General features: G+C 34.9%; 2 protein-coding genes across 2 annotated transcripts in view; one reads left to right on the top strand and one right to left on the bottom strand.

Annotated features, from left to right (window-relative positions):
• Window positions 1–14530, top strand: part of LOC145326828 (long-chain-fatty-acid--CoA ligase 4-like) — a 173506-nt gene that overhangs the window by 89600 nt on the left and 69376 nt on the right. The gene's annotated exons all lie outside the window — the stretch shown is intronic.
• On the bottom strand, window positions 8795–13745 carry LOC145326592 (uncharacterized). The gene is made up of 7 exons (XM_080169963.1): window positions 13604–13745; window positions 12897–13165; window positions 10733–10827; window positions 10193–10278; window positions 9798–9888; window positions 9375–9458; window positions 8795–8957 (listed from the first exon to the last, which is right to left on the bottom strand). Exons 1-7 carry the CDS (start codon window positions 13743–13745, stop codon window positions 8813–8815), a joined length of 912 nt encoding a protein of 303 aa, XP_080026089.1. The 3' UTR covers window positions 8795–8812.

Below are 14530 nucleotides of genomic sequence, written 5' to 3'. Positions count from 1 at the left end.
TATCTCAAATCATCAATTTTGCCTGAAACATTTAAATCACAAAAATCCATTAATGCATACAAATAAGTAAGTTGACAATTTAAAAATACATTAGAATAAAGACGACTTTAGTGGATTTTTATTTTATCCAGCTCATTCCTTAAAAAAAATTTAATACTTGATTACAGAATTAAAATTGAAATATAGCTTGGTTATAAAAAGCAAGAAAAACCTTCCCACTATCCCTGTGTTTTCAATTTGGTTAGGACAGTATTTATAGGTTAGGTTAAGATTTTATTCTATTAAAAATATCCTAATATATAAAGTAGTAACCTTCTTATGTCTGTAGCAAAGGATCTCGCTAACCGCTAAACGGAAGTGGTTCTCATTTCCAGGGTAGCTTCGCATAGGTCCTGGGGAGGTTTATAACAATTTTGGGTAAGGTATTCTCCACACTCTCAAGAGAAATCTCCCCTAGGAAAAATGCCCCCTATCCCTTAGAACACATATTTTCTTTCCTATTTAAAACTAAAACTGGAAGTAAAAGGTTAACTTCTCCTATTCCCCTCAGGTGTCCTTAGAGGCCTCAAGGCGCTAAGCCACTAGTTTTCGTTTTAGAAATAGGGATCAATATCTACCTAAATACTCGCAAACTAAGCTTTTTCATAACGAAATATTTTAGGAATAAATATAAACCAAAAACAGATAGATTTTAAAGATTTGATTTGAGAAAACAAGGAAAAAAAAGTACAATACTCTTTAAAACAAAGAGAGGTGAGAAAATTTCCATTCGGTAAACGATTTTAATAGGACAAACCTTTACTTAAAAGGATTGGACAATTGGATGATAATAAATTGATAAATGCTCCAATTATGATAAACAAATTACAATTTTTTTTAAAAAGGCACACAAAAATTTTAAATCCAACGAATGAGTGAAAAAAGGGACTTCGTTGAAAGAAAAAATACATTTTTGCACCAATCCCCTCCCACAAAGTGGCTTGTCCCTGATAACTTGCAATGAAATAAATTAATTCGTATTTTTCTTTTTCTGGATTGTTGGTTTAAGTTTGTTAACTGCTTGTAGAATAGAAATGACTATTTCTATGATTCCCAGTGCTGAAAGACCAAGCCAAAGTCCCAGAGCACTGCCCAGTTCAACAACTAGACTATTAAACCGGATTTAAATCAGTAATATGTGGTTTAAATGTCCCATGCCCCAAACAAAAAGTAGCCTTTTTCTTGAGATGTGTTTTTAAAAGGCGTTAACAGAAAACAGGTCGTCTTTGTTTAAATCAATCACCTGTTATCTAGTTAACATAGTTTCATGCCGTGTAATGCACTTTTGATTAAGTTGCCAACTAAAAGATTTTTCCATTAATTTTGTTATCAGTTTTCAAAAAATATTCTAATTCTCATCATTAAAGACACTAAAGGTAAGATTTAAAATATTTTATTTAGATTATTAGTTGGCAACTTAAACAAAAGTGAAAAACAAGTAATTATTGTAAACAAAAACAACCTGTTTTCAGTTAACAGGAATCTGAAAAACATCTCTCTATATAATAATTTTGTTATAATGGGTGCAATACTATAGAGTTTCTGAGGCAAGCCTACAAGTTAAAATTTCCTAAGTCTTATGTTAACCTTCATGTCTATGGAAGACCAAAGAAAACTATAATTCAAAGGCTAGCCATGGCAATTGTTTGGGACTATAAATGTCAGCTATTTCCACTTTTATTTTGCCGACAACATAATTGGTATGTTGATTAGGATATATAAGTTGGAAAGAATTTTAATGTTAGAGGGAGATTTGAAATCTGCATTAAATTATAAGAATTTTTATAAAATTCATTTTTGTATAATTCTTTATCTAAAAGCGGAAATACAATTTAAGTTAATTATTTTGACATCTGTGATTTCAAATCTCCCTCTACTATTAAAATTTTTTATAAAACTTATATATCTTAATGTTGATATTATGTCAACAATGACCACTTTTTATTTAGGCCATTAACAATTAAAATTGCCAATTGTGTAAGGTCAACTCTCTCCCCTCATTTTGTGGGATTCTAAAATTCACTGATTACATCCTTCCTGAAAAAACCAAATGCAAATGCCTCCGTGTTTACAGATACAATGTTAGATCCTTGTATTTTTATCCAGGACTCTGAGGAGGGTATACCTCTGTAAAAAGTTTTAACTGCCCTAATTTCTTCTCTTCTGCATGGCTGCTTACAATTTGTACTTGCTGAAATATTATATAAGTCATAAAATTATGTGCAAAGAAATTAATCATTTTCTGCACCCCTAGCCTCAATTTGGTTATTTTGTTGGGATGATCCTTAATTCTGCAAAATAAAGCTGAAATCCTGTCAAGGTAATATAAATAATAAAGCTACTCTATTAGGACACATAGCTATTTCATGAGAAGCCTTTCTCGAGCATTAAACAGGCTAAACACATACAATACTGGTATTAACTTGAATTTATATAGATTTATATTACATCAATTAAGCTTACATTCATCCAAATAAATTTCATTAAACCTGTTATGAGTTGTTGATTAGTGACCATCCTCCAAATCTCATAAGAAATATCTTGGACTTCCTGTTTTGTTCCTCTCTTTGCCATCACATCTTTGTCACAAATCTGTGATCCATTATCTGTAATCCAGGGAGGTAGACAATTAAACCATTTGAGAATCATGTCTTTGTATTCCTGATCAACACATTCCTCATAAGTATAATTAAGTTGAGTATAATCAGTACAAGATTCTCCAGCATGAATGCCGCTATCATCAACTGTTGTCAGAACATTGTAAAAAACATCTTCACTAACTAATCCAACTCCTAATTGTAGACTTGAATCAGAGTCAACATTGAGTCTGAGAGAGCTTTGTGAATTTGAATTTACTATCATAATGTTTAGACTACTTGTAGATCCAATGTATAGTTCTTCTTTGAGAGATTGATTTCTAAGAAGCCTACAATAACCATGAATAGGAACAAATATTTCATCTTGTTCTACAAGTGTAAAGTTTGATATTCCAACTATTTTACCAACAACCAGGTCTGTGTAATTATTGTTAAAAATTATTTTGATTGTCTCCTCATAAGAACTATTTCCTTGCCATGTGGGGTGGTCAAACTTCTTATTTAAACCTAAATTGGAATTCATTTGAACAATAACTATTTCATAAATTTTATTGCATTTTTTAGGCAAAGCCTTGCCAACCTTATTTTAAACCATACTTAAAAAACATAAAACAAATCATTCATAACATAACATACTTATTCAATATCTTTGAAAGGAGTATAAATAGAATTTCAATTCAGAATTTTTTTCATTTGGCAATTAAATGATAATTGGGTAAAGTTAAGAACTAATTAATTACAGTATTACTATAAAACCCAAACCCAAAACAAATCTAAATGAGTCAGATACTCTCCATAATCAGGTAATTTTGGAATTTTTTTATAATTATTAAGCTCACAAATTTTCAAGATCAAGATTTATGCTTTGCAAAAGTTGAGGTTCTCTACATTTGAAATTCCATAATTACCCTTGATTTCTGATTCCGGCCAGGGTGGCAAAATCATTTATAAAAGGGAAGATGGGGAGAAGAGCGGTTGAAGACAAATCATACTCATGTTCAAGGTAGTTTCACATACTAAGGACTTATATTTTACTTTGAGTGTACCTGAAAAGTAAGTATAAGGGGCATAGTATCCTAATTCCATTGCTTTGTCCGCATCAAAACCATTGAGATGACAAAAGTAAATATCATACTTTAATTCTTCATGCCTTTCTACAGAAACTTCTTGAACTACTGGTTTGTGTGAAAACTTTAGGATTGTAACCCAAGTTTGACTGAGAAATATTATGAGGGACAGTATTTGTACAAGTCTGTATCCTATTTTTAAAGTTTCCATTTTTTGTTGAAAAATTTATCTGAAACTAATATTAGGCATATTGCACATTTTTAGAAGTAAAGCTTTTCTATAACTATATTTGTCTTTCTGTCTATCCATTTTTCAATAACACTATGGGGGGAAATGTGATATCTCAGCTGCTATTCAAGAAAGACAGCATAAAATACCAATGAACAATGTATGTAATTTAGTTGGTCAGTTAGACATGCTAAAAATTAAATATTAACAAGAATAGTTTTATGAAAACTGATACCATTTTGAAATGAAAAAAAAGATTACTGTCCTCTCATGTATAGACATAACCTTAAACATATAGAAATTATATTGTCCTCTAAAATCACGTCAATAGTAATCAAAACCAACCAAAAAAGAATCATTATTCTAGCCCTATTAAAGCAAATATTTTTGCTAACTTAGGCAGACGAACAGACATACAAATGACAGAGTGATGATTAGGATTGGTTATAGGATTTTAAAGCTAAAATAATAATTCATCTAGCCCTACGTTTCAAACACTAATTGTAATCTACAGAAGGGGTAATTCTGTGTATCATCATTGAGGATGTAAATAAATTTATCAGCCATTGTCTTATCCCTTTAGATCCCTGAAAATTACAATACCCTGCAAAGAATCATAAAAAAGGGAAAATAAACGATGAGAACTGTTAATAACTGTCAAAAATTGATATAGTAAAAAGTTTGAAAATATCTAAAAAAATAATTTCTCAGAGGTGAATTCTTAAAAAACAAGGATGACAACATCCATAAGTAGCGAAGCACAAAATTTCGTGAATGGGACTGACGGTCATTGTTGTTTTTTTCAAATGACGGGAAATTTAATTTTGATATCTTTAACAGAAAAAATTTTAAAAATTGATTAATAAACACCAAAGATATTAGGGAAAATGTAAAAAATATATAAATAGCCAAAAACCTGCAAAAAGGCAGTCTGACCGTCATTGTTGATTTCTTCAAATGACCGGAAATTTAATTTTTATATCTTTAACTGACAAAATTTTGAAAATCGGTCCATAAACACCAAAGATATGGGGGAAAATGTAAAAATTATAAAAATAGCCAAAAACCTGCAAAAAGGCAGTCTGACCGTCATTGTTGTTTTCTTCAAACGATGGGAAATTTAATTTTGATATCTTTAACTGAAAAAAGTTTGAAAATCGGACCATAAACACCAAAGATATGGGGGAAAATGTAAAAAATATAAAAATAGCCAAAAACCTGCAAAAAGGCAGTCTGACCGTCATCGTTGGGTCTCTAAACGACGGAAAATTTTAATTTTGATACATCTAACTGAAAAAATTTTGAAAATCGGACCATAAACACCAAAGATATGAGGAAAAATGTGGAAAATAAAAAAATAGCCTAAAACCTGCTAAAAAGCCGTCCGACCGCCATCGATGTTTTATAGTTAATTGTGCTCCTTAATGATGGGAATGTTGTCAAAAAATTTCAGCTTTCTATCTTTTATAGGGGCTGAGTAAATCCCATTTCCCCCATAGCGTTACGGACTGACGGACTGACGGACGGACGGACGGACAAAGCGAATTATAGAGTAGCTTCGCTACTAAAAATTTGCCCCACTAATCGCTTAGTGGGGCAAAAGTTTCCGTGAAAAATACTCCAAAATCACATAAAAAATATACAAAAATTAAATAAACTCCTTGCGCTATGTTAATAACCCTTCTATAATTTTGTTTAATTTTTTTAGATTTTTAATGTGATTTTGGTTACGAAAACAATTTTGCCCCACTAATCGATTAGTGGGACAAATTTTTTTTAAGAATCCACCTCAGGACTATTTAATTTAAGAGACAAGATCAAAAATACATTAATAGGAAGACTGAGAGAAATACACTGCTTTAACTACTAAAAGAATATTATAAGTACATATTTTCCCTGAGACACTCTTGAGAGAGCTGCTGATATTAAGAACTTAAAGTCGTTTCTTAATAATAGAATAATACTTATTCGCCAAATTATGTTTGCAAAAAATCTTCCAAAATCATATGAGAATTCTCTAAAAAAAATTATAAATCATAAATTAATATCCCTTTTTAATTTTAGACATCTTTCTTTCAAATTATAGATATATTTGTGCAAAATCATCTGTGATCTGACAACCACAAATTCAGCAAATTCTGAAGAACTCAATTCTATTTAAAACATAAAAATATACTATCCTTAGAAAGATAATCTCACCACCTAAATTAAGAATTAAATTAAAGCTTCTTATTAGCTGATTTAGAGAGTTCATCTCTAAATCATTTTTAGTAAAGTTTAGTGTCTCTATTACCGTAACGAACGGTTTTATTGGTAATGAAGATACATACATTATTCAAAATAAAATTCAAATCAAAGGATGATGTAGAGTTGCATCGCTACCAAAAATTACTTTATCATTTAGTTAGCGGCTTCGCCCCTAGCCTCTAGGGGCTTTGCCCCAAGAGGGTTGATCAAACCAATTTTTCGTATTTTAGATTTAAAAGAAAAATGGAAGAAAAAAAAATTTCCTTTGGGAAAGGGATTTTTTTTATTTGGGGGGGTGGGGGTAGTCGACCCCACTATTTTAATTTTAAAAGGAAATATTTTTTTTTTTTTTTGGGGGGGGGGTATTTTTCATTTATTTGGGGGGGGGGGGTGTCCCACCCCACAAAGAAAATAGTTATAAACCTTCCCGGGACCTATGAGAAGCTACCCTGTAAAGGAGAACCCGAACAGACAGACAGACAAACAAACATCGTTCTACTTTGTATTATAGATAAATACTATTACTATTAGCACAACTTTTTGTCATATACTAAATAAACTTTCGTGAATCTAATTATATTTAAGTATATTTAATCTATAGCAATTATAATGTTTAAAAGCCTTTTAAATACAGAAAGAAAGAAATGACGAACATTTTACATGAAAAGGAAATTAATAGATGTATTGATTTTTTGCCTTTCATAGTTAACAGTAAGCTAACAAAAATTAAAGGACCTCAAGAATAGGTTAAGTCAGAGTACAGAAACCTGCAAAATATAACCATCACCAAAGTGTTAGTTGCACGAGGTGCATTTAAATTTAAATTTAGTGAACTGACTATCGTTTTCTGTTCAATAGTTTAAACTAAATCTATAGGATATATATTTTTTTAAAAATTTATATTTTCTACCAGGCAGTTTTAAAAATATTAAAACTTGAAAATCATATTTTTTTTATATTTGCAAAATAAATGACTGTCCTGTTTTCACAAAAAAAAGCATGATGGCTATTTTGGTGGTGCCTAATTGATTTCTTTTTACTGTAATACAAAGTTAAATTAAATTCATGCAACTATCCCTTTAAAATTTTAAAGCAAGGGCGCGAAGTCCAGGATAGGAAATATTGATGAAATGTCTCGAAATCTGACAATTTTTAAAATTTTATTTGTATTTCAAGAAAACTTGAATTTAATGGGCCTGAAACAATGAGGTTATGCTTCCACTACTAATGGCTACGTACTCGGCTGCGATTTTTTTACCCTTGGGTTTAACATTATCAATGGTTTTTCTTAGTTGTGGTTGTTACAAACACTTGAAAGATTTATGATTCCAATGAAGATCAAGATGAAACCTCCAATAAAGCATGTTTACGAAAATATTTATGGTGTTCCGTGCAAAACTACACTATGTCCTTACTTTAAACCTTTTTGTCCATTTAATTATACTTAGCTTTGGAACTTCAAATTTGGCGTGTGTTATATTGTTTGATATTTAGAGGTCAGGTTTCTGTAATCCAACTTGACCCATTTCTGTATCATACATATCAAAAAAATACTTTATACATTATTTCTTTTTATATAGACAGGCACACTTACAAACGAATTAAAAGAAATATTAAAACTTTTAGCCAAATAAAATTAGAAAATCAGATGAAAATTGGCTAAGATATGCAAAATTTAATTTAGACAATCAAATAAAATTAAACATCCATCTACTTTGGAAGCTATACATTCAATTACAGCATATCATGAATGTAAATTATTTTCACGTGCCTTTATTCAAAAACCAAATGAAAATCCGATGAAAATTGGAATAGTTATTTCTCGTATCGTATTATAAACGGCTTTCCGCGGATATAGAATGTACAATTATAAGATTAAAACTAGTTTTTTTAGCCCCGTGGTGCCGAAGGCACCGGCTAAAAAAACTGGTTTTAATCTTATGATTGTACATTTCTATATTCGTAGAAAACTGGATATAATACGATGCTAGACATAGTTTTTTCGTATTCATGAGAACCGGTTCCTATCCACCGGATTCAAATGAATACGAGAAAAGATATGACCAATTTTAATGACAGACAAATGTTTTGGAGACCATAGCGGTGTTTGTACTTTGAAACAAACAAAGACATAAAAAGATTTTGTACTCTAATTACAATCTAGATTTTTAATTAATCAGTTTGGTTTTCTTATTGATTGGATTCTCATCCTGTTGGTAATTGTATATTACAAAAGATTTGTTATTTAATGATGTTATTAAAATACCTTATGTAAAATGTTAGTTAATGTAATTTGATTAGTCATGAAATATGAAATATATAAATATATGATGCATTGATCACCGATGAAAGGAATATATATCTATTATTACTTTTTTAATTGTAGGTTAAATATGTATAACAGTTATGTAGAATGATCATAAATAATATTTGTTTTACATTCGATGATACTTAATATAAGCAATCTTCATAAAATGGGAATCAGCCATCTATCTTGATTAGTAGCTAAGAAAATAAAGTTTTAACCTTAGATATAGAATATGCAGAGTGCAGACGGAAGGACAGGTGGAATTAAAGAGTTGCTACACTATTAAAAATTACAAAACTTGAAAGTATCAATAAATGCAAGAACATTAATTCAAAGATTTATCAATTTCATTATTAATATCATTTGATTCAGTATGTTCATTATTATCATATGATTTTTCATGTTGTTTCATGTGTTTCTTCAGGTTTCCCTTCTCCGCAGATGAATACTCACACATATCACAAGAAAATCTAAAAATTGGTTATTAAAAGAACTAACCCTTCTCCCTTATTTTCAATTTATTTCAAAATCGAAAGACAATTTGTGCAAAAGCATCCAATTTTAATTTATAACCCTTATATAAAAGTAACAGGATGTTTGTTGATGTGTCTGTCTGTCTTTGCTGAACTGATGTGGTTTTTTTGCAATGTAGCCTCTTGTAAGTCCTGCGAAGGTTTATAACTATTTTGGGGGAAGGTTTCATCATCCCATAATTTTATTGTTTTTCTTTTTAAATCTAAAACTGAAAATGTTGAGGGGTCGACCTAACTCCGCTGCTCACCTCAATTACCCTTAGAGGCCTATAACACTTAGGGATAACACTTTAAAAAATCAAGGCTTAATGTTAATGTTTGTACAGAAAACGTTAATTAAAATATCTGAATTACCTTCTTCCCTCATGTACAGCTCGTATGTGACTTCCCAGCCGATCTTTAGTTGAGGCAGAAAAGTTGCATAAATCACATGAATATCTAAATTGAGTTCATATAAATGACTTTTTAAACAGAATATATATAATCCTAATATAAAGTTAACAGAATGTCTATCTGAATGTTTGTACTAAAGAATCTTGCTGAACCGTTATCATTCATCTTAACAGTGTAGCTTCCCATAGGTCCTGGAAGATGATTTAAAACTTTTTCGGGGTAGGGTATTATCAACCTCTCAAGAGAAATCGCCTCTAGAAAAAAAATACCCCTCCCTCCTACTTTGCTGCTAATAGATAACTTCCTTATAGATAGATATTTTTATAGGTAAAATTGTTTCACAATTTAGGTAAAAGAGAAAAAAATTATTATTTTTGTTTTTACCTAATTCCTTTATGCTTCCAATTTGTATGTTTTTTCAATTGATAAGCATTTGTAGCTTCATACTCACAAACCAAACATGGATACTTTACACCTAAGAATAAGATATTATTGAATTTGAATCATTTCCCAAAATTAATCCTAATAAATAAAGTAGTGAGGTTCTTTTTGCTGAAGCTTAAGATTTCAATTACTTCTGAACTGATTAAGTTCTCCATTTAAGGGAAGCTTTACATAGACCCTGGGATGCTTTAAGATTATTTTTCTGCTCCCTTCTTACCAGAAGCTACAATAACCAATCCTTACAGTCCAAATATAAAGCAAATGTGTCAAAGACTAAACCCCCCTCCCCAGAATTTTATGATTTTTATGTCTCTATTACTGGAAAATAATATTACCTTGATGTAAAGAAGATTTGTGCCTATTAAGATTACTACTTGATGTGGCTGAGTAGTCACAGCTGTCACATTTATATTCTACTCCTGTTCAATTAAACAAATATCTATTTTAAATAACCAAATACGTGGAAGTTTAATATTACTGCAAGACAAGTTTTAGAATATTGTGCTAGCGGGGTGGGTACGTGACACCTCCCCCCTAAAAATAACAAGAAATATTTTTTAAAATTCTTAACAAACAAAATCATACTGTACAAAGTCCCCAAACAAAGAGACAAATCTATTAGTGTTGTAATAGTTATCTATCGCTATATACAGCTTTCTGCGGATATAAAATATACAATTTTAAAAATAATACCAGTTAATAAAACTGGTTTTGATTTAATGATTTTTATCTTTCTATTCGTGGAAAAGTGTCTGTAATACAATGCTATACATGATTTTTGCTGTATGGATTAGAATCAGTTAAAATCCAGCGGGTATTAATCGGTTTTGAACCCATACTTAAAAAACATTTTTGATGCAAATAGATATTTCCCTAGATGCACAAACTTTTTGTGTTTCCTGAGGAGATGAGTTGATGCAGCTTGAAATGAGCAACTATCACAAGAGTATACCACACCTTCGTGCTTTTCCTATTTGAGTGAAGCCTAATTTTTAAAACCAAAAACACCAAAAATATGCCTTGAAGCAGTCTGACCTCCATGCATGCTTCATAGTTAATTATGCTCAATATTGATGGGAATGTTGACAAGAAGTTTCAGCCTTCTATCTTTAATAAGAGCCGATAAAATCACGTTTTCCCAAAAACGTTTAAGACAGAAAGACATAAGGACGGAAATTGAGTATACAAAAACTTCGTGCTATAATTTTGTGTATCATCATTGGGGATGTATGTATATCTATCGGCCATTGCCTTTAGATCCCTGGCTTTTAACATAATTCATACATATAAATTTTAAGATTGAAGTCAACCATATTGGGTGTCAGAAAGGGGAGTGTCAATACCCGCCTAAAATAAGAAATTTTTGATCAGGGAAAGAAACAAAGTAGCGGGTTTTGTCGTATTTTCACAGAAGCGTTTGATAGGTTAGGTAATTGTTAAGGATTATCCCGTAGGGTTAGGGCGCCCTTATTTCCTTGATCCAAATTTTTTTACTTTTTATTTTTAAAACTAAAATTGAACATTTGAGCTCTCTCCTCACTTACTCAACTAACCCTAGAGGCCTGTGATGTAGATGCGAAGCCATTAATTTATTATATTTCAATTAGCAACATCTTTGTTGCCTCCAAAATCAAAAAAAATTGGGGTTTCCTCTACTTTAAACCAGTATTACTGCTTTCGCAATAAATCAGCGTATAATATTTATCCTTCACAATTATTATATTAACAAAAGAAAATAAACTCAAATAGTTTAATAAAATATGTTTTGAAATAACATTAATACATTTCAGTCTTTTCGCACAATTATGTTAATCAAAACGATTTCCAAAGTTTCTTAGATTAACTTTGAAAACTTGCGTTCCTAAGATATTTTGAATTTCAAAATTGAGACACCTAGCGACCAATAATTAAACAACATATAGTACAATTTACATTTGGCAGTTTTTTGACTGGTACCTTATTATGAAAGCAATAGAAGTAGCACGGCTAGTGTTTCTTCTCACCATTTTTACATCTCATTTAACAGGAAGTCAAATTAAAAAAAATCGTAACGCTTTGCTTTACAAGAAAGCCGCCTTAACAAGACAAGTAAAGGATAAATTATAGTTCGTTGTTGAGATAATTAACTATATTTCCAGTATCGTATATGTATAGTATCGTATTATACCCAGTTTTTACGAATATAAAAATATACTATCATAATCGGCATCTCGGGCCTAAAAAAACTGGTTATAATCTTATAATTGTACATTTTTATATCTGCAGAAAGCTGTTTATAATATGATGCGATAAATAATTATTATAATAAAAATAAATTTATTCATGGTGTGGTAAGCCGAAGCGTTTCAGCTCACCGGTTGCGAGTTCGAATCCAACGAGCCCTAGCCTTGAAGTATTCTACCAAAACAAACTAGCAGGATTTAGTCATACAGAAATTATATATTTAACTGAATACATTTACAATGGATGTTTACTATATACATACAAATAGATTATAACAATAGGTTAGGTTTGAAGGGGGTGTGGGAGACAAGGGCGTAGCCCGCGGCGGTAGACAGTCTGTGGGGGTAGCTGTGGTAAAAGGGGAGGCACCGCCTCCCGGTTGTATAGTTGCATGAGGGGCGCGTGATTGCTGCGTGTCCGTGCCCCTCCCCTATTTAGCCAGTCCAGTTTGACCGCTGCGCAACGGGGTCATCTGCGGTCATGAGGTGAATGGTGATATAATAGGATTAGTGCAGAAGGCTTGTCATGATAAGCCACTGCGTAGCAACTCTGTAAACTACCCGTCCGTCTGTTGCCGTATTACCACAACCTCCCCTTCAAGGGCTGCGGGGCTCCCGAGCCACCAGGCCTTGAACCTGGGGATACGGCAGCCTCTCGCTGCTCGGTCTGGCTGTGGTTGGATATCAGCATTGTCAACTCCCGGTTGGCTTCCAGCCGCGGGTTGGCGACAGCCAGGCCCCGTCGTTGGAAGTTTGGCCTTGTTTGCAGGACTAGTTCTGTCTCGGCTGGTAACTGGACACGGAGGCCTAGGCTCACTCTGGAGGCTCCCAAGGGGGGAATAACGATGGAGGAAGGTGCGTAGAATTCCATGGGGGCGCCTGCCTGGTCCAGGTTGCTTGGCCTCTTAGCTCCCACTCGGATGGGGACGGCTGTCATCAGTAGGGGACACATCGCTTCAGCTTCACCCTCTGGGGCCGCCACTTCCATCTCAGTGGCCGCTTCTCCTCCTGCAGGCTCGCTGCTGGCCGGCAGGGGTTCCATGTCAGCATCAGGGTTCCAGATTGCATCCCTAGGCGGCTCTGGGGCTGGCAGCGGCAGCGGTGGTTCGTTGGGTTGGTGCTGCAGGTTCTCTTCTACAGGGTCACGATCCTGGCCGCTAGGCTGTGGGGCGGCGGCTGCCGGCTAGTACACTGGAAACTGTCCTGGGTCACTAGCTGGCAGCGCCGCAGCTCCAGCTGGCAGCTCAGTGGCATCCTCGTCGCCGTCCAGGTCGCCTTGGATGTCTGTTGGAATCTGCTGGGCAGTTACATCTCCGGTGTATTTGCGCAGTCGGCCTACATGCGCGGTGATTTCCGAGATCTTGGCTGTTGGAGAGGCAGGTTTGATGACATAATGGACGTCTGTGGCTTGTCTCACTATCTTCCAGGGGCCAGTCCATCTCTTGGTAATCTTGGCTGACTTCCCTGGCACCAGGCGGGGGGCCAGATACCAGACCAGGTCTCCAACTTCGTACTTGGCCGTGCCTTCGTAGGCGGCCGCGCTCCTTCGGATGGTTCCCTCCTCTCGCTGCTGGATTGCGTCGTACACGGCATGGTAGCGTTGCAGGAGAGCTTGGACATTGGCTGGGACTGAGGCATATTCAGTGTCTGGCAGCCGGAGTACCATGTCCACCGGAAGCTTGGCCTCTCTCCCAAAGTAGGCCAGGAACGGGGTCACGCCCGTGGATCTGCAGGCTTTGGTATTGTAGGCGAAGGCAATGGCAGGCAAGTGTGGCTCCCAGTTGTTGTCGTCTCTGTCCAGGAACAGCCGCATGCCTGTGTTGAGCGTCCGATGGAACCTCTCCACCCGGTTGGACTGCGGGTTGTAGGGTGGTGGATGTGTCAGGCCAATCTCGAGCTTGGAGGCCAGTTCCTTGAATACCTGGCCAGTAAACTCCATCCCATTGTCGGAGTGGATCTTCAGGGGACATCCGAACGTGGCTAGGTGGCGGTGCAGTAGGGTTTCAGCCACCGTGAGAGTGCGCTTGTTGGGGATGGCGTAGAGGCTGACAAACCGGCTGAATCCATCCTGACAGGTGAGGATGTAGCGGTTCCTGGCTGGTGTCTCTGGCAGGGGCCCCACCAGGTCAATAAACAGGACTTGCTGTGGATACCCCTGGCGGGAGGGTACGTGTATTCCTAACTTCAGCCTCTCCTTGGTGACCTTCTGTACACACTCAGGGCAAGTCTGAACCATCAGGCGGACGTCACGGGACAGGTTGGGCCACCAGAAATGCATGGCGACGCGGGCAATAGTGGCGTCCATCCCAAAGTGCCCGGCCATGGGGGTCCCATGGGCCAGAAAAAACGCGTCCAGCTGGAGGGCCGAAGGCAGCAGGTATCTTGTCCTCTCTCCTGTCAGGGTCTGGTCGGTGGTGGTGAGGCAGCCATGCTCGTCGAGTCCCAGGGCTG

The sequence above is a fragment of the Acartia tonsa genome, chromosome 8 (genome assembly GCF_053477335.1).
Source record: "Acartia tonsa isolate MP-2025a chromosome 8, ASM5347733v1, whole genome shotgun sequence".
In the NCBI taxonomy this organism is placed as follows: domain Eukaryota; kingdom Metazoa; phylum Arthropoda; class Copepoda; order Calanoida; family Acartiidae; genus Acartia; species Acartia tonsa.
Note: the sequence above shows the minus strand (reverse complement) of the source record. Positions and strands in the feature narration are given on the sequence as shown.